The sequence below is a fragment of the Neolamprologus multifasciatus genome, chromosome 23, assembly GCF_963576455.1.
Source record: "Neolamprologus multifasciatus chromosome 23, fNeoMul1.2, whole genome shotgun sequence".
NCBI lineage: Eukaryota > Metazoa > Chordata > Actinopteri > Cichliformes > Cichlidae > Neolamprologus > Neolamprologus multifasciatus.
Window position 1 is genome coordinate 13,877,693 of NC_140460.1, and position 20,746 is coordinate 13,898,438.

General features: G+C 40.1%; 2 protein-coding genes, 1 long non-coding RNA gene and 2 other non-coding genes across 6 annotated transcripts in view; 3 read left to right on the forward strand and 2 right to left on the reverse strand.

Moving 5' to 3' along the window:
* The first annotated feature begins 104 nt into the window (after positions 1-104).
* Positions 105-3,202, forward strand: LOC146491203 (uncharacterized). The gene is made up of 5 exons (XM_085150311.1): positions 105-222; positions 1,398-1,605; positions 1,876-2,368; positions 2,618-2,722; positions 2,806-3,202. Exons 3-5 carry the CDS (start codon positions 2,025-2,027, stop codon positions 2,849-2,851), a joined length of 495 nt encoding a protein of 164 aa, XP_085006437.1. The 5' UTR covers positions 105-222; positions 1,398-1,605; positions 1,876-2,024; the 3' UTR covers positions 2,852-3,202.
* Positions 466-537, forward strand: trnap-cgg (transfer RNA proline (anticodon CGG)). Its single transcript has one exon. It is a non-coding gene; the product is annotated as a tRNA-Pro (tRNA).
* trnap-ugg (transfer RNA proline (anticodon UGG)) lies at positions 1,155-1,226 on the forward strand. The gene has a single exon. It is a non-coding gene; the product is annotated as a tRNA-Pro (tRNA).
* Positions 3,203-5,440: 2,238 nt separating the features above from the next.
* rab6ba (RAB6B, member RAS oncogene family a) overlaps positions 5,441-20,746 on the reverse strand; it is a 74,350-nt gene continuing 59,044 nt past the window's right edge. For both annotated transcript variants that reach the window (XM_085150310.1, XM_085150309.1), the window contains exons 7-8: positions 20,027-20,093; positions 5,441-9,358 (exon numbers count right to left, since the gene is read on the reverse strand). In XM_085150310.1, coding sequence (XP_085006436.1) covers positions 9,294-9,358; positions 20,027-20,093 — 132 coding nt within the window. In that variant the 3' untranslated portion in view covers positions 5,441-9,293. The remainder of the gene's footprint in view (positions 9,359-20,026; positions 20,094-20,746) is intronic.
* Positions 9,551-20,020, reverse strand: LOC146491207 (uncharacterized). Its single transcript, XR_014872231.1, has 2 exons — positions 12,646-20,020; positions 9,551-11,377 (listed from the first exon to the last, which is right to left on the reverse strand). It is a non-coding gene; the product is annotated as an uncharacterized LOC146491207 (long non-coding RNA).

Here is a 20,746-nt window from a genome sequence, read left to right on the forward strand (position 1 = left end):
GTTTACTATAACTTAGCAACCATAAACGTTACTAGCAACCCATAATACACAGCGAACTAAACCAAGGCTGACCTCACTGCTACACGGAGGTGGTTTCTGCTTACAGCATTGTTAGCTCACGTTAGCTGCTGGCTGTGGCTGGTCCGTGTCAACTCATCCAACTTTATTTGTTTACATCACTAGCTGGACTACACTGCACAACCGAACAGCGCGCTTCCTGAGGTATGGCGGTAACTCCACCACGGCATGTGATGTCAACACGCTGTACGTAACTTCAGAGCACAGGAAGCAGCTGGTTTAAAATACTCAAAACAGACTTGTTATCCACACGCCTAGCTGTGACAGTTCGTGTTTGGAAATTCTCTGTTGCCTGTAACGATTTTTAACAAATATTATCATAATATAGGTCATCCTGTTGGCTTTTTAGAAGATTAAAGGATATTGTTAGACATCCTATGAACACGTGGCTCGTTGGTCTAGGGGTATGATTCTCGCTTCGGGTGCGAGAGGTCCCGGGTTCAAATCCCGGACGAGCCCAATTTTTGTACCGTTAAGGACTGTTGACATATTTACTTCAAACTTCTGCAGTGAATTTTCGACTATGGAGTCTACGTAAGTGGTCAGCACTTCTACCAGTTTTCAAGCTAATGCGCGTTTTCACTTCTGAATTGTCTTGTGGTCGTGGTGTGATCTGTCCCACCACACTAAACAGTCTACCCGTTGTTTCTACGCATGCGCTGCGCGTGCGCAAAAACACAAACCCCAAATTGACTTCATTTTTTTAGGCCAATGTGAATATTTGTTATGGTTATGATTAGGGTTATAGTTAGGGTTACGATTTGTCAGAAGTCACTTTCAAATTATCCTACTTATAGGACGATTTGCCAAAGTAGGACGGTCTCAGATCCGGTGATTTATATGCTGTGCTAGTCAAGGTAGAAACCAAGAAAATAGTGTAGGGTCCCTACTCTTTGTGGTCAGTTGTATTTTTGGAAGGAAAAATATTTCTTACCGATTCCGAATTTGCTGACATCGGTTAGTCCTTATATTGAGGTTGCGATTATATGGTCTTATAGTGACGCGATTATTGTTCATTAAATACAGTCATGGATGTGTTAACATATAAAAACGCTACCACGGGATTTCCTGTAGCTGGCTCGTTGGTCTAGGGGTATGATTCTCGCTTTGGGTGCGAGAGGTCCCGGGTTCAAATCCCGGACGAGCCCAACTTTTCTATTTTTCCTGAAAAATATCAACCCTTTTCAATTTATCTTGAAACATAAGGATGTTTTTAATGTTAAAGCTAACTAGATTACTTTTTCTGTTTGACTACACCCGCCTTCCATTGCGTCATTTCCCCGTTTCTCCACCTGCCTGTTGTCAAACACTGAACAAAGAGCGTCCCTGCCGCTCTGCTTCCCCAGCTGTTATGCTGGGTGGGCCGTGAGAAAGAGAAAGAGCTGGAGACGTTTCTGTTCCGCCCCCACAAACCCAACAGACACTCCTAACAGGAGGCAGACGAGCCGGATTTCTGACACCATTTACTGCAGAGAGGCTGAGCTGTGCAGCCAAAGACGGACAATAAATTACACGCAAAGGCCAGCTGTAAGTACACTCTTTATTATTATTATTGAAACATTTTTCTTTCAAATCAGCATAAGATAGTAGATGGTAGTGTATTTTGGTATATTGCTGTCCTTTCTAATCAGGTCCATTGTCTGGAATAAAACATCAATACTACAATAATCCAGATTAACCTTTATTTAAATATTAAATTATTAGATATTAATTGGACATCTTAACTACAAATGTAACTTAAATTTGATGCAACAATGCTTCTAATAGCTAATAAAAATGTTTTTTTAAATGTATTAGGGAGTCACTTTGGTGAGCTTGGGACCTGCAGGAGCCATCATCTTCACCATTGTTTCTAAACACTGGACTTGCAGAAAGTCTTTTCACACCCATTAAAAATTTAGATTTTGTAGAAAAATCCTTCAGTCCATAAGTTGTCAGGGTTGACCATGGTTCTCTGTGAGGATGGCGACTGTAGCGTCTGCCTGTTGCCCTACTCCCGGGTGGAGAGGATCCCCCGGGTGCTCCACTGCAGGCACACCTTCTGCGATTCGTGTCTGGAGAGGATGTCAACGGAGAGGAACGGTCTGCTCACCGTGGGCTGCCCTTTGTGTCGCCGGGTGACCTGCATAGGCCGAGGTCGAGGTCTTCGAGAAGCTCTGTGGGTCAACAGCAAGCTGTGGGACCAGATACCGGAGGATGTGGACGTAAGAGAAGAAGATGGAGAGGAGGACGGCGAGAAGCAAACAGCTGCGCAGGAGAGGATAGAAGATAAACAGTTACAAGGAGAATGGTGGGTTTATCATTTTGAGTTTTTAAACATTACAGCATGGAAGTTGAGGACTGAAAATGTTTTAAATGGCAGAAACTGAGAACAAAACCTCTTTGGAGGGAGTGCTGAATATAAAATTCCTGTCATACTGAGTCATTTACACATTAGTGCCGAGCAGTCCATTTGTCCACACAGCTTCTCATTAGCGCCTCGGCTCTACAGCATTCTTCCCAAAGCCCAGTCTGACACGAGAGCCTTTTCTCTTTTCAGCATTTCCTCGAGATCCACCAGAGCGAAGCTCAAACTGCCCACGTTCTTCAGGAGGTTCAGTCTGACGAAGCAACACCAGGAGAGAATCGTGTCTGGCAGCAATGTGTACGTCCTGAGTTTGTAGCTTTTATTTACAGATTATTAGTAAAAATGATCACTTAAATTTTTCTGTTTGTTTCATCTTAAAGGGAAATGAAATCCTGGCGCAGACTTTCAACAGAAGAGACTTTTTAAAAATACGAAAACTGACAAGTGGCCGCTCTCAGGAAGAGAAGACTCAACTTTGAAGGGAAGCTGTGGTCGCTGGGGGAGGAGGATTCATTTGTGATCCTGTCAGGACACGGTTTTGTCCTCAGCCAAAGGTGCTCCGTCTCCCCATTATTTATTCTAGGATTAATTCTCCCAGCCGTTGCTGTGGGATTTAGTTCAGCTGTCCCAGAGCGGCTAACACCCGTAGACCTAGACCCCCTCAGAACAGATGGTCCCTTCTCCATTTCAGCTCCTCAATAGCCATCATAACTTATTGTTTTCTGTATTTATGATAGCTAGGACATGAAGTATTTAATAAAACTATTTTTGAAACAAGTTTCCATTGGGTTTTATTGACATCTGAAAGAATCATGAGCTTTCCTCCTTTACCGCATGCACCATTTATGACACATGAAGTATTTAAGTGAGTGAAAAAATCTGAATATTATTTCTGTGGAGAAGACGCACAACGAAAACCTGCCACAAAAGACTCATTCAACCACGAAAGTGGATTATAAAACTCCATTCACCGAGCATCTGGCACATATTCCACGTTCAATGATATCTGCAAACTGGATCATCACTTTCTTTTCTTTTTGTTCCACCTTATGTGCACGTTAAACCCGCCCGACATATTTTAAAGAAGATACGTTGAGAGGACTATGATGCGTTTGTTGTCTCAGTCACATTAAGGTCAGTGCTGTTTGGATGGAGCTGAAAATCTGTTAGTTGTCACACTGGTTTGGACTCAACTGTTAGCCTGCACACTCTTAGTCATGTATTGGTAGGCGGTGTGTTATTCTGCCTTTAGATACCATATTCCCACGTTTAAGTGTTAAATGAGTGCCAAACAGGAAGCTGCTTCCAAGTTCAAAATAAGCTGGCAGCCACGGGGGCGGGCTGGACGGGAATGTATCAGGAAGGCAGCAACAAACAAACACGCACACGCATGATTGTGTATATGGCAAAGAACCAGTTTCAGTTTTGCAATGTATTTACTGGCTCTCAGTGCAGGCCTGATGGTGGTAATCCCCAAGATTAAAGCTGAACAGAACAGGAAACAACTCCCAGATTGTCTCAGCAGTGGTGGGATAATGTAGATAACGGACTTCAGTCGGATTTGGAATGCTAAAATATAAAATTACACTTTTCCTGGAGGATAATTTAGGACTAGCATCAGAATTAAATACTGTGGTAAATTACACCAACTTAAAAACTGAAGGCACGCATAAGCATCTGCAGGTTTCTTTGGTCAGACTGATTAATGAGGCAGTTAATTACCCCGGAGCCGCAAAAATATTTTCAGCTCCAGCGGGGAAACTTTGCAACAACGTCATGGTGTAAGATCATTTCCTCAGTACTGCATTGCAAACAATAGTACATTCCTGTTTGAGTATCTGAATTCACACAAACACTCACAGTACAGAATAATACGTCTGGGATTAATTAAACAAATTAAAGATCAACTTTCATTCTTGTGATTGAAACACTACATTATTACCTGCACAGGTGGCCTAGAAAGAGTCACCATTTAGTTTCTGTTTCACAGCTGGAAACGGCAATGAAATCAGCAAACCGTCATGAGTAGAAACTGGAGATAATCGTTATTGAGTCAAAGTAGAAACCATGCATGCCACGACACGTATGATAACTTGATACAATAATTCCTTATTGTGACCTACACAATGACAGAGTGCACATAACAGCAAGCTTAAAGTCATGACAGTACAGCAGTTTTAGCATTATCCAATCATTTCAGGGTTTTTATTGCGTCCCATATTTTTTTGTGTTGTAGTTTTCAAAAGGTTAAAATTTAAATCTGGCTTTTATCCAGTGTGTATAAAGGAAACCTTTGATATTTTGTGTTAGTAATACAAAAATAAATGTTTAATTTACTGTATCATTACTTTTTTAGGCTGCCAACAAAGACTTAAACTAAGATTTTTTTTTTTTTTTTTTTTTTTTAGGTAGGTGGGAATGGATCTCGGTTGGAAATGCTCTGACCATTTACAGATTGTTTTACAGCAGCTCTACGTCCTTGTTTCAAGAACGATGACGGCCATGTCCATCTTTTATATAGTCTTTGGTTTTTCTCTGGCTAAGTACGAATGGCCAAAACTGTCAAATTAAAATGATATAAAGAAATACATAAATGACCTATTAAAAATATAAAATTAAAATAACTAAATATAGTATAAAGATACAATCAGGTAGCAATTATTTAAAATATAAATAAATACATTGTATTTGCAATTATATTTTTTAATAAATTTTATTTTCAGCCGTTTATAAAGTTCATGAGCGCAGTAATTCAAGCAGAGAGGCTCAGATCTCCTTCTCCCCGGCCACTTCCTTCAGCTCCTTTGGGATATTATCTCCAGTGTAGGCCTACCTGGGGCCTCTTCCAGTAAGACATACCTGAAAGCCCCCACCTGGGAGGCACCCCCACACAAATCTTATTAAAATGTTTTATTTATTTCATTTATTTGGGGGTTTTACAGTTTTGGTCCTCCAAAGCTAAGGAAGAAAGAAAAGAAGAAGTAAAGTTTATTTAAGAAAGGTCCCGTGCATGACTTTGGTAATAAGACATCTTTATTAATCATTTGGAGAGACATGCTAGATTTCTGTACAGTGTGAATGGAAAGCCAGAGCACAGGGCTTCCCCCCCCACATCCTCAAACACACAACGCCTCCCCCAACAAGACATCTGCTGCATCACTTGGTCCATTTCAAGAGAAATGTTAACAGGAAACAACGAAACAAAGGTGGACTTTTATATCGAAGGGGAATAAATACGAGTGTGTGAGTGTGTAATGATCAATCATTTTGCTGTGGTTTGAAACATAAATACCTCCCTCCTCACGAGGCAGCAACACAAAGAGAGTAAACATTACAAGACTTTCATTTTGAGGGATTCAAACTTAAAATCCAACCTGCAAAACAATATGTTCCAGTCCAGATCTCCCATCATATTTGACCAATCCCGTCTCTCACTAGTCTTATTATTTGGCTCATTATGTGGGTTAGAAAGGTTCACTAGCTTTCACCAGAGTGCTCCCCCATTTATTTTTTTTGTGTGGGTTTTTTTTGTGTGTGAACGTGAACAATTCCTACATGTTTGATTCTACTCTAAGACACAGTAAATATTATTATTTTTTAACCATGTTTCTAAAACATCAACATCGTCACTCTAAATCTAAAACATGTTCTTAAAAAGTGCAGGAAAGATTTCACCTCAAAGACAAGTCAAAGTAGTGTTCTGACTGACTTCACAATCGCCACGTAATCCTACGACTCTGGACATTTTTAAGAGCCATTTGCAACCTTGCATCATACAAATGGCAGCAGTCAGTTTAGGTGCTAGTATGAGGATCCACTGGTGTCAAAATTACATTTGTCTATGTGGCCAAAACATGCCCGAAAAGTCGCCCTGTTCGTTTTACTGGATTTGAAAAAGCTGGCCGCGTTTTTTAAACTTTCATGTCTGTTCACAAAAACAAGAGACAAGCAGAGCAGCACTTAGAAAAGACGAGAGCCTCATCCAATATAAGATTTATACTTATTACAAGAGATAAAATAAATAGAAAGACACATGACGTCATGGCATCATCTGGAGCAGAGTCAGTCCCAGACTAGTGAGTGTTTTTGCCCAACAGCAGCAGATCTCTGCTGACCCACCTCGGCTGCAGGGTGGGCATCGGACTCGTGTGCCTCTAAGTACAGGGCATTCATTGCTGGTTATGATTTTTCCATTCCTCTATATGACGATAAAACTCAAAACTTGAAACCTGCACTGCAGCCACAGGCGTGTAAAGGAGCACCAACTGTCGGATGCTTTCAAAGCAGAAAAATTAAAAGAGATCTCCAGACAAAAGGAACTGCTAGGGATCCTTCATCCAGGGAAAACTTGTGACTTTTTCTTTGTCTGCACAGACACCTAGTTGACCGAAGGGCTCTCGCTCAGTCGGCTGTGCCTGAACTGAATTAAATACTAAGTGAGTCTGAGCTTTTAGGGAAGAGCATTTTGACATGTAACACAGTAAAATCTTTTAAAAAGCCAGCTCTGTAGCATAAATGATGGAAAAATAATGATCAGGTGAGGTTATAGAACTTCAGCAGACTTTTGGCACTGAATAATCATCAGTTGACTTTGCTCAAAAAAACAAATGAAAGAGACACAACCTCACCTCATCACTGGACTATGGATTATCTTATATTAGTTTAAGAGACAGTCTGACTGCATCTTTATTTTACGAGAAGCCAGAGTCAACGTCTGTCCATGGTTGGTTTTTCACCATCAGCAGTTTTTACGTCGCTTCACAGTCATGCTCGACAGAATCACTGCAATCATTTGCCTCAAGATTCTGTTGGAAGCCTGTTTGCACTGCATGCATTGCAAACACAGCTGACAAATGCTTAGTGTGTCTTTGTGTGAACATAATTGTGGCACAAATGGATCCTCATACTACGAACATCAAAAAAAAACAACAACAGAAAAAAATAAACCTCATCTCAGTGGGAACACGAAACGACAGTTTCTATGACAATCAGAAATGTCTTTGAATTAAGTGACTGTACATTTACCATGAAGCTTCTCATAACTTCATATTAACCTGAAAGGTCTACATGTGCAAATTAGTCTATTGTCAGGAATGAAACTGATTTACAATGTTAAAGGTCGGTTTGAACACAGAACCGGTCATCAGGGAACTTTAGCCTGTCCCCTGTGACCCAAGGCGAGGGCTTTGATCCTCCGCTGCTCGCTTACAGTAAGTACACTGTATGTGCATCATAATCACAAACACCAAAATACCACACAATGCAACAGCAGCTGACAGGTGAAAACGGTGACCCCGAAGTTGCCGTAATGTGGCGAGGATGATGCGACTTGTCAGTGGCCCTCTATGTGACTGCATTCTAACGTTGCCGATGCAGAAAGCACACGTTTACACCCACACACACGCACGCACGCACACACACACGACAAAAACATATCCTGTAGTCAAGTATACAAATCCAGTTCGTAAACAAACAGACAGAAAAAAAAAGACTTGGACTAGTCGTCATCCGAGTGCATTGAGTCACGGTGTAATGTTACCATTTACATATTCAAACTTGTGTACACGGGTAAACAGTACCTATGCTTAAAAACTAGGCATGCATTAGATACTCGAGAAGTTCGCTTTGTCCTGTAATGACTCAAACACCAAGTTATGGATCCCACCTGAGTTATGAGCAGAAGGGAAGTTGGGAAAAAAAAGATCTATTAGGAGTTACACAAGTTTTCAGTGGTTACAGTTTGGGGGATTTCTGTATTTGCCCATAACAGCAGTGGCATCCATAAAAAAATATCCAAGCCTACCGTCTCTTGTCCAGCTCTCACACACAGAGCTTGTTGGGTCATTCCATAAAAAACAAAAAATAAAACAAAGAAAAACAACAAAAAAATAAATCAACAAAATCTTAAAAAGTTCCCACCTGGCTCCCTCAGAGTCAGCACGTTGTGTATGTACAGTAACTTCAAGATATTTACTGAAGTCATGCAGAGTTCTACCTTCAGACTATGAATACTTTCAGGCTTACATAGGCTGACATGTTTAACCCATTTCACAGAACATAACAACACCAATGTTGTTTCATAAGCCTCATTCAAGCGTGTTATCACAGGAGGACTCACGACAAGAAGATCAAAATGTAAGTCACATTTCAAATGCTATAACTTATTTGGATCAGCCACATATCTCACATTTGTTTAAAAAAAATTCTCCACTGAATTACTAGAAATACCAATGATATTTCTGTCACTCTACAGATCCTATCATGTTGACAGCCTAACACTGATTTGCATTTTTCATCTCCTGAACTTTTATAACAGACAGAAATCAGTAAGGTGAAATAAAAAATGTACTTTAAGGGTCTGTAACTCAGAAAATATTCATAGTATATGTTAAACACTAATGTTATTGTAACACTAAACTAACACTTAAACACTAATGTTATTCTACACTTAAAAGAAAAAAACAGAGGGGGCCAGGTGGGAGGCATCGACTGATTTTTATGGAATGACTCTTTTCCGGAGAGATTTCCCTGAATACAAAAATAGAAAAGAAACTGGGGAAACTCTTTAAAAAATGTACACATAAAGCAACTTGGTGTTCTCTCCTCCACAAACATCCTTTTTTTAGCAAGTTGTAGGATTTTTCTTTTCTTTTCTTTTTTTTTAACTTGGCAGTTTTGTTAATAAAACCAGGCTACTTTCGAACCAAACCCACACACTGCTCACTCCAACCGATGACCAGTCGTCAGGTGAGGAGGCCAGATTCGCAACGTGCAAAGTCAACTGCGGTTAACCAATAGGAAGCAACAAAACAAGCATGTGGTGTAAATGATGTTTTCTTTTTTTCCCCCTCAGGATGGGTGCAGAGCATTAACAGGAACAGCCGCCCTCAGTGGTCGGGGGCTCCTGCGGTTTGTCCAACTTGATGTCAATCACTGAAGAAGAAGATTAAGGAACCTTTGGGAACATGAAGACTTAAAGAGGAAAAGCCTGCATTACCAGTTTCCACCACTAGATGCTGCTGTTTTTTGCATTTAGCTTTCAATCAACAATTCTTACTGAACATGTTCTTCATGAGTCAACAATAATAACAATAACCATAATAACGATTAAAAATTATATATATAAAAAAAACTGTACATAACCTTAAAGCGAGGAAGATTTCTGTGTCTGATTGATGATTGTCTTTTTTGGAGAACAATTAAAATGTTTATTTTCATTGTCATAAATGTCAAAAACTAGAAACTTTCAGCTTTATTTTGATTTGATTTTAGATTTTGATGTGGACAATATTGTTTCAGCTTTCATTTTCAGCTTCAAGTTTGGTTTATATATATATATATATATATATATTTTTTAACTAAGATGCTTGTTCACGCCTTGTTTTAGCTTCAAGTTTTGTTTCAATTAACCTACAAATGAGGTTTGGATGCATTTTATCCAAAAATTGTTCCCCAAGACACCTAAAGAAAATTTTATGCAACATGAAGAATTACCTTTTAACCAAGCAAAAGGCAAACTATGTGACTGTGTTACTCAGTGTCAAAGAATCGGTAAAGAATTTGACTCGCTCTTGGATGGGCAGACCTGTCATGGTGTTATGGTGAACCTTGAGATTTGACAAACGTGTTTTGTTCATGAGGCTGGCATTACCCAGCTCATCGAGGAAACCTCTCGTCTATTGTTAGCAGCTGAAAATGGAAGCTGGGGGAAGCTGATGCACAAAGGCGTGTTAATGAGTAGCTTCTGTAAGTCAGAATGATTTTTCCCACAATGCCGGTGAGCTGTTATTGTCTATTTCCTGGTCAGTATGAGCTCCTTTGTCTTATGGAGGCAAAAGTGAACCAGGACTGAGTGCTTCTGTATGATGACCTGCTGTTAAATGCAGCAGCAGAAGCCTCCTACTTACTAATTACTGTTCTGCTGAACATGATGCATGTATAAGAAGGAGGCCTGAAAAACTGTGACCTATATACTCCATGCAGGTGATTTAAGAAACAATCCCAGTGTGGCTGACAGATACCAGTCCAAACTGCTCCAGGCAGCAGTTCAGGTGTGTATATTTTTATATTTAATGGTTGCATGTCATTATGTGTCACTTCAAGGACGGCGGTTAAATGTAACATATACAGGAACGTTCCCCTTTGGATTGGATCCCATCTGGAAACTGAGGCTGCCAACATCTCCAAACCAAATGAACCCCATCAAACTGGAATATTTTAGCTGCCTGAAAAGCGTGTGTGCATGTTTTAGCAGTGGTTAATGAGGCACTGGTAAACTGTTTCCTAACCGCTCATCCAACCAGTGAGCCTGGAACCCAGGTGGGGACACATCTGTCCCTAAAGCATACTGAAAAATTTAGCTGGGATTGGTCAAAGCAGCTCCAAATATCTGTTTAATAGCTTAAAATCAGATTGAAATATACCAGCTTTGTAGGAAATGTTCACATTACTTTCTACTTCTCCTGCACTATATTGCTGTTAAATATAGTGCTGATGTTGTTTATATATAGGCAGTAAATACTGTCTATCATGGAGAATTTGGAAAAATAAAAGCGGTAAAATTCTGCAGCCTCCTCGATCTGGATTCAGCTGCAAATTCACCTAAATCTTAAAGAGTTGCTGGCGACATGGAGACAGTTACTCTAAATTTAAATTCATGAATGAAAGCTATTGCCTGTTTTTAATTTTTTTTTTTTGAAGTTTTTATGTTTTTTGGTAAATTTTCACACCCTGCTTATCCGCTAGAACAGGGGTGTCCAAACTCCGGCCCGCGGGCCAACTGCGGCCCGCAGTCCATTTTTAATTGGCCCGCAAGTAATTTTATAAATAGAATAGAATATGGCCCGCACTTCAACTTTTGCTGGAGTGTATTGCACTTCTTAGTTTTAACACCAGGGGGAGCTGCTGTTGATCAAGGCAGTTGCTCCACCAAAAAGGACAATCACAGAAGAACTTTACCCCCAAGTTACTAAATATGGCAGAACCAAAGAAGCGAAAGGTAGAAAAGTGAGTGCAGAAGATTTCAGACACGGTGGGAGAGTGAATATTTCTTCAGATAATTCAAGGGGACGTGTGTCTGTTTGATCTGCACTGAAACTGTGGCAGTTATGAAAGACTATAATGTATGACGTCATTATGAAACCAAACATCAGGCCTATGCATCTTACACTGGAGAGAGCAGAAATTAAAGCAAAGGGTAGCTCTCCTGCGGGGTCAGCAACAGTATTTTTTTTCGTGCTCATATTATCCAGGAAAAGGCTCCAATAGCCAGCTATGAGGTCGCCCAACTCATGGCAAGACATGGCAAGCCTTTTTCAGATGGAGACCTCATAAAACACGGCCTCGTTAAAATCACCCAAATAATGTGCCCTGAAAAAGTGCAGGACTTCAACAACGTCAGCGTGTCCAGAAATCCAGCTGTGCGACGCATTGAAGACTCGTCAGCCAACATATAACTGCAACCGTCTGATAAAGCTGTGCTTTTGATTTTTACTCCATCGCATGCGATCAGAGCACCGATGCCACAGACACCACACAGCTGCTAATTTTTTTGCGGGGAGTGGACGAGAGCACGAGCGCTTTAGGTGAGTAAAAAATATATTCCACAGTACCCGTGTGTTAATAAGCAGGTACACATGCTTCAAATATCAATAATGCTCATCGATTCTGTCACTACCCTGCTTTTGCGCACCACTTTCTTATATGCGTTTTTCTTGTTAACACACAGAGTACACACCGCTGTGCACAGCGCACGTACACGCAAAGTCAGCTGATCTCATCTGATGCAGATTTGCTCCTTGATCAAGTGACATTTGTCCGGATTTTTGGCACGAGTGGCGATCAGCACCGCTGCTGGATGGTCCGATTTACATACCCAGCGCAGCTGATACTCACCAGAATAATTTACTAAAATTATATGGACTCCTGTTATTAAGTCCAGTTCAGTATGTTAATGTTAATAACCGTTTCAAACTAACGTTAATAGGTGTGTTGCTAAGCCTAATAACTTAAAAAACAAGCTTGAAATACCCGTCCCATTTCCCCTTTGTTTTTTCTCTGTGCTGTAAATCTTCTGTCTAAGAAGAAATTTGAGGCTGCTGTTCTGAGAATGAGCTACCAAAGCTTTTTCTGAATAAATCAATAAAGATCCATTTATGGAAAGCTGTGATGAAGGCAGTTTTGTCTTTAATTATATTCACCAATATAACATATTTGACCACTTTTAAGTGATTTTTCTAACTTTTTTCTAACTTTCTAACACTAAAGTTAAGGTTATATACCTAATTTCTATTAAGTGGCCCAGCCCCTCCTATATTTTTATGTATGTGGCCCTCAGTGAAAAAAGTTTGGACACCCCTGCGCTAGAACAACACAGATTAAGTGGCCGAGGGAATCAAACCCGAGCCCTTGTGACCTTCTGGCACAAAGGTCGCCAGCTCAGTGAGCCACACCTGTGCTCCACACCGAGCAACAGTGACAAACAATGAAAACTGAACTGAAACCAACAAAGCCACTCTGGAAACTGGGAATAAACTCAAGTTAAAGGAAAAAAAACCAAATAAAAATAAAAACTATAATAATCCTGGTCTGATGTGATTTCTTTTTTTCTTCCTCTCTCTCTTACAAACATGGACGACCCCAGCACTCGATGTCGGTCAAGACCCTTTTTCACTCTCCCCATCTGCAGCGCCGCAGCGGTAATGAGGCGCTGTGATTAGACAGGAAGCTGTTCTCAGGAAGAGAGCAGAAGGCTGCACTGCACAGGTGACATCCAGCATAAATCAGCACGACCTGTCTGGCCCCAATTTAAAACCAGCCATTAAAGGCAACAAGGGACAAACTGTTCAAAGAAATCCACAAAGCTAAAGCTCATTGTGCTCCCTCAGTATTTTCTTTTATTTGTTTCATTCCCTTTTTACCATTTGAGTCAGCAAATTGTTATTTATATGTCATCTCTTCTGTTCCAATTATGGATACTCAGATTAAATATGGACAAAGTTTGAGCCTGAATTAACTTTCATTTCAGTTTTCTCCAGGATGTAAAAAAAAAAGCATGTACAGGATTACCAATTAAAGCTAATGAAGACAAGCTTTAGAAAGCCTTCCATCCCCAACAAGTTACACAGACACAAAGTTACACTAGATTGCAGTTTCACTAAGGGCTCGATTCAAGTCAAACATCTCTGTCAGTAGAACTAATTCACTTTATAGATATGGTTAGCCAAGAAAAAAAAAAAGGTAGTACATTTCCTCTGCTGGTGTTGACTGGTCTACAGTGACTGAGCAGCCATCCATCAGGAGACTTAAGAGCACTGCATGCTTCCATCTGTCAATGAGCTTTATGGGGATGCCAATTTCCTCTCCCAGTACCTGCCCACAGTTCCAGGACTACTGCAGAACCCCACAAAGAACACAGGAGACGATGACAAACACCCACAAACATGGATGAGCTAAAGGTTGCTATCAAAGCAACCTGGGCTTGAGTGACACTTCAGCAGAGTCCCAACCGAGTACTGAGCGTGCACTTTAGGATACTTTTCAGAAGTTGGACATTTCTGTATGTAAATCTATCGGGGTGGCGTTAGTTCGGGAGGTAGAGCAGGTCATCTACTAATCCGAAGATTTGTGTTTCAATTCTTGGGTGCTCCAGTCGCAAAGCTGCTGATGTATTCATCGGAGAGTGAGCGTTAGATAGAAAGCACTCAGATGTAGAAAAAAAGTGCTCGTGTGAATAAGACATGCTGTGTCATCCTTCTAATGTCTCTGGCTTCAAACACTAAGTAAGTAAGGATTATTTGGAGCAGTGACTCATGCAAAGCACCTTTTATAAGAATCCAAAACTAAAAGTCTGAAGTTGGAGATGAACCACTTTAATATGAAGACAAATATCCAACTGTAATAAAAGCAGTTTCCACACGTGTATCCTGGTCTCAGCCTATCTGCGCCCTTCTCCCGGTGAGATTAATAACATTCACAATGCAATAACAGAGGAGTTGCTCCATTAAGTGACAGTGTCAGCAGAGCCACAAAGCTGCTGTCATCACCTGTCATCCATCATCGCACCACCATTATGCTTCATTAAAACAGGGATAAAAAAGAGGGAGAGAGATAAATGTAACTGGCTGAATGTGAGTGATGCGTTATAAGAAGGAAACATGGCTGCAATAAAGAAATGATCCAAGGACCTCAGAGTGCTGTTAGCTTACCGAATCTATGAGATAGTTTATAACACCAGAACAACTCTTAGTAAAAACTAAACTGGGTTCGACTAGCGAGGCCTGAGAGACACCAAATGCAAACCTCTGAGGCATTTCCTGTTTCATCATCTTTTTTGACCATATTTTATATAATAAACATACTTTTCTAGAAAGCTACATTCATCTTTTATATACAGTCATAGTGTGTTTTCCAAAGTACAGCTTTTAATAAGCAGTTCCCTGTGCAGCATAAACTCATTATAAAAGTGTTTACTGTGGTCCCAGAGCGAAGGTGCTGCAGGCCTGATTTCGTTTTGAATTCACAACTTGCCCTCTGCTGGCCATTGGAAAGAGTGCAGTTCTGCAGGATTTATGCACTGGCCTCACCATTCATCCCATGACATCCAGTCAACACAACAATACCAGGGCTCTTATTGTGAAAGTTCAGTTTCTACTGCTGTTAGCTAGCATGGCAGACATGATGGTAAATCCTCTGGACATTTGTTTGGGGACCAGGAAATAATTTCCAGATAAATCTCATATAACACATCATAAAATTTAGGTTTAAAAAGCATTTTCCACCACAGGTTACGCTTCTCATACGGTTGCTACGGTTACTTTTACCTCCACAGGATGACAAACTTACAGGAGAAATGGTCGATTACTGCTCCGTTAGATATTTTCAGTACGTGTGGTATTATTTCTTATTTATTTGAAAAAGAACAGGCACATCATGGCCACTACCAGCACAAACGTAATGAAATTCTCTGAGCAATGCTGCATGAACATATTCACAGACTGCTCACTTAGTTGCCTATGACAACATTAGCAGCAGAAACTGTGAATGCAGCTCAGCTTTAGGCATAATTAAAAGAATGTTTCCTTCGCTCTGTCTGCTGGGTGCCAGGTCGTGTTTACCTCTGCTAGCAGTTTTAGGACACAGAATGGGTTATATTATGATTCACACATTTTCAAGCCTATCTAAAACAAACATCAGGTGGCTGTATGTACACTTTAATGCTGCAATCACTCCTCCTCATCATAGTTTAAGAAATTTAGAAAGAAGTGAGCTCGTTAGATCTCTGCAGTGCATCCCTGCATGAAGATGGCAGTGTGACGTTACAGCAGCCCCCACATAGCACACCTGAATATCTCTGACACTCCTGCTTCGCCAGTGCTTCACCACAGTATTATTCAACCCTACTTTCTGTCCTGATATACAGTGTGACTCGAGAGATCATAAATATACAGACAGGTTTGTGCCTTTCTAAGCTGTTCCATAATATAATTTAATAATATAATATAATAATATAATATAATATAATTTTAAGAATAATCAAAGAAGACTCAGATGGAGATTCACCATTAAAGATGAGGGGAACAATCTTTGCGGGATGGAAATGTTCACATAATCAACAGAGAAAACAGATTGTTTGATTAGTAAAGGAGGCCATCCATGTCCAACTGGAACGGCCATCTATGAATAGATGTGGTGGCTTATGACACCAACTATCAGCCACATATATATAACGCAGTCCTGAAATCCCTTCCCAACCTCCGCTCCCACCTCAACCGGGGTGACCTTAGTATCTGACATCATGGTAAGGTGGGGCAACAAGTCACAACCACGTGATGTCAGGCCTGCCTCCAAAGTGACAGCTCCAGTAAATTAAATACCTTCGACTCCCCATCAGCTTTTAGAACTGCAGACGTATTTCAGATGAGAAATATCTTCAAGAATCTAATACTCACATACTTGAGGCTATTTCTGCTTGATATCACCATCCTTATTCTGAAGATCAAAAAAGATCAGACGTGCATCCCACTTTGCAACCCACCTTCCCCCCACCATCGCCTCTCAGGCTGCATCTGACATAATTAAAGTCCTATGTGTTGTCACAGATGCTCGTTCTACTTTGTGTTGGGATTTACGCACATGGAAGGAACAGGAGGTCCCAGAACAAAGGCCATGATGGGAAATTTAAATGACTTTAGACAGAAATAATGTTTCGACTACAAAATTACAAAGCCTGAAAAAGCAACGGGATCTGAAGACTTTAGGTTGAGAACTGCTAGTTTTTCTTGACCCGAAAAATCTATAATAGAAAGAGAAATGTGGGAAATAGTCTACCTCACTGTTGAGTATACAAATGTAATCAGATAAAGTAAAAACTGTAAAAATGAAAGCAGAAACCCAGACTGCCTGAGGGCTCTCTGTAGTTATTGATGAAAATTACAGCCAAATCTGTCTCGCTGGCTTCATCTGTCTCCTTTAACATCAGATACAAAAACATGCAGTGAATTTTCACAGAAAGCAGAATGCTGAAAATCATCCTTACATGAAATCAGCAGCACTTACAGCTCATAAATAACATGGTAACAATGGGGTGATCATTAAATAATAAAAAGGCAATAAGTACCACGTAGTATCAAAGTAATAAATACCAAATAACCCAGTGACAGCTTGACATTAACAGCGATTATATGTAATTCACAAAATTAGGAACTAAAGGACAGCTTTGCCCCCATCTCTAAGGGACAAAACATCATCTATATCTGCCAATTTATTCTTTCGGCCACTACTGACCGTTTAGACCTCTCTCAGTCAGTAAATAGCAGCTTCACTTTAACGCTCTGCTCTGTGAAATGGTGACATCTTACAAGTATCTAGGGATCATTATAGATCAGAATTTGTCATTTAAAATTCACATTCAAAGGCTTGTGTCTAGTTAAAACTAAAACTTTTTTAGAAATCAATCCTGTTTCTCCCTCCAAGTGAGAAAACACTTGATTCATGCAACTTTTTGACTTTTATTGGATGAAGGTGACCTGCTTTTTATGAATGCACCTGGCCAATACCTAAAGAGGTTGGATGCTGTCTGCCATTGTGCTTTATGTTTTATTACTGGCTATGGAAATCGTGTACATCATTGTTCTTTGTATGCTGCTGCTAAATGTCAATCTTTGTATATTTGCAGATTTTCCCATTGGTTGGTCTTTATCCATCAATCTCCTTGGGCTGGTTCCCTCTTATTTATCTGTTTATATGTGTAAAAACCACAACCAATACAGCCTTTGTTCTCACAATATCATACAATTGATTGGCCCAAAAATCAGAACAGAATTAGGGAAAAGGGCTTTTAAGGGCTTCACCAACTGAACAAGACCCCAGTATACTTTGGCTCCTCCACTTAGGGAAGCAACTTAACTCATCCTCAGTCCAGAGTGACTACTCCACCCTTTTCCACCATGACCTCAGATGTGGCGGTGCTGATTCTTATCCCAGCTGCTTCACACTTAACAGCAAACTGGCCCAGTGTGAGTCAGAGGTCACCGCTCGGTGAAGCCAGGGGCGAGGCGAGACTACTGATTCCAGCATCCTCCAGCGAATGGCTCAAGAACAGAAGGGCAGCTCTGACCCAGTTCAGTGCCCACTGGGGCCTCGCTACGGTTGAAGGCATGCAGGAATCTCCAGACGACACCTCAAGGGACGCAATGAAATCCTTTCTCCAAGGCAAAAGCCCCATAGACTGACTCAAGTATTTCAAGAGGTTAAAGCTTTGGTCCAGTTTTGCTTGACTAGATGAAAACTGCCCTCCTTAATTTGAGGTTTACTTAACAGACAAACTCTACTCTCCAGCACCCAGGCTTAGACCATCCTAGGCAGGCTGATTTTCAAAGTAATAATGTGGTGATTAAATGTTAATGCCGTGACTTCTTACTTGTAAACACTTGTTTTCTGTAGAATAATTATAAATAAATTAATAAATTAGCCGTTTGTGTTTTATTTCATAGTAATAGTAGATTACTCTTTCAAACAAGTTTATTATTCATTAGTCTGGAGAACTATCTGTGATGCAGTAATCACTCTGTGAATATTCATGTTTTTTGCAGAATTCACGGTCCTCCTACTTCCTGAATAAAAAGCGTACTGTGCCAGGGTTTAATGCTTCAGGTCCCGACAAACCGTCCGCAGGTGAAGCTGTGACATGCTCGGCTGGCAGCAGCAGATATGAGGTGTCAGTCAGGACAGGTGTATGCAGCTGATGGCTGAGACTCCTGTCACTGTTTAAATGAGCAAACCTGAGACACCGCAGGCAAAACTGCAGGTACTGAGTGTCTGACTGACCGCCCCCTCCTTTGCCTGTCAGGCACCAGTGATGAAACAAAAAACAAAAACTTGAGAGTGTCGCGCTGAAAACACTTTAATTAGACGGGTGGCAGTCGTCTATTAAATAGAGTTCACCACCTGTGCGGTGACTGATGGCATGAAAACAGAATGTTTCCTCTTTTCTCAGTTTTTCGCGATATTACTTTTTTTTTAGGAGGGTTTAAAATGTATTTGAATTCAATTACAAAAAGAAGCTGGATAGCTAATGCAATTCCAAATTCTTAGAAATTGAAAGAGTTATTTAAAACAACGGACTGAGTCTAATTAAAGATTTAATCATGCTTATAAAGGCTATATTAGTGCAAATAATAAAGGGATATCTAATCTACTATCAGACAATCTCTCCATAACTATATTAAGGCGGGCGAAATAAGTTAATATATGGTAAAAAAAGAAGACTGGCTAACTATTTGAAGGTCTACCACCTCAAGCTCAGGCCTGTGCAGAAACACAATGTGATCATTGTCTTAGGACTGTAATGTGATTTTGTAATGGATGTAAGTTTATTAAGGTTATGAACCCACAGAACAATTTCATTTTAGTGCTACTTCAATTAGAAATATGTTAACTAGACTCAAAAAGGTAGCTGTTTGTTACAAATGTGACTGATAGTAAAAAACAAAACAAAAAAACAAAACCCTAAAACTAAAATAACTAATTTAAATAAAAGATTTACTAATACTGGGAAAAAAAGAGATTTCATATCAAAGAGAAAGAACCAGTAGAACAAATATCTGTATTTGAATGAACATTAGATTAATCTGAAAACAGGGGATTAACGCAAATTTTTAGTTAAATCTCACGAATAAAAGCTGAATGTCTGCACTTCAAACACATCTTCTTTGATTCAAAATCCACTGTGATCATATGCAGACGCAAAATCACAAAGTCATACGTCATTGACGAATTACTTACTGACCGAACTCGTGTGGGTCTGCAGTCTGCCGTCAGCTAAAATGTTAACAAGGATGCTTTCAAATGTTCAAAACCTACAAGTGACTCAACAGTGTTTTATACTGTCTGTATTTTCCCTTATTTTTAACTGCACCTGCTAGCATGTAATACGCAATTACCACAGGATGTTGGGGGCAAAGCACACAACGACCAAAGAACAAAAACACAGTTCGAGTGAAGCGACCGGTAAAGGGTGGGTGGTACAGTGACATTAGATGCTGGTGTGTAAGAGAAGAACCATGCAAACCAACAATAATGTGCCTGCTGCTTAAAGGATACTCCCTTCTTTGCTGGTTTCTTGCATGCTTTCCATCCCTGGAAGGGCAGCAGCTACACGCCGAAACAGCTGAAAAACAAGAGCAGAATAAATACAGCGTCACACAACACTTAGCGTCTAATCTAATGCTAATACATTTGCTGATTAGCTCAGGATGGTGGCATATTAGAGTCAAAAAATAAAAGTAAATACAAAATAAAGCATATTAATTGTTAAAGTATTACATTATTAATTGAAAGAGCTAGGGAAGGGATAAATAAATTCTCTGAAAAATATGAGCTGGGCCACTCCACATCAAGGAAATCTAAACAGAAAAAAAGTTCCTACCGGACGTTTTTTTGTACAATAACACAGTGGTAGGTTCAAATTCTGTTTTTTTTAAATCCCGCCTGTGAATTGCTACTTTATCACAGTTTTATCACAATTTGCCCCGTAGGGTTTCCCAAGGCAAATTAGATCTGGGTGAAAAGCCAGACAAGGAGCGAATCAGATAACCCCTTATTAAAAAAATAAATAAATAAAGTAGAGGCTTGGGGGTGAGCCATGCCTGTTCTTTAGATTGTGCCACTGATGTTTGGCTGCAGTTTATAACAGAGCCTAAACACGTCTTCAGTCCAGAACATTTAATCAAATGTAACAAATTTGGACGTGCCTGTAAGGCAGAAAATATTTATTGTATATCAACGTAAAATTTTTCATTAAAATTTCATTAAAAATATTAC

Bases quoted from the DNA above. Each gene is read 5' to 3' on its own strand.
- LOC146491203 (XM_085150311.1), top strand. From the start codon at position 2,025: ATGGTTCTCTGTGAGGATGGCGACTGTAGCGTCTGCCTGTTGCCCTAC. The intron at 2,369-2,617 runs GTGGGTTTATCA...TTCTCTTTTCAG, and splicing joins AAACAGTTACAAGGAGAATG to CATTTCCTCGAGATCCACCA. The intron at 2,723-2,805 runs GTACGTCCTGAG...TTCATCTTAAAG, and splicing joins ATCGTGTCTGGCAGCAATGT to GGAAATGAAATCCTGGCGCA.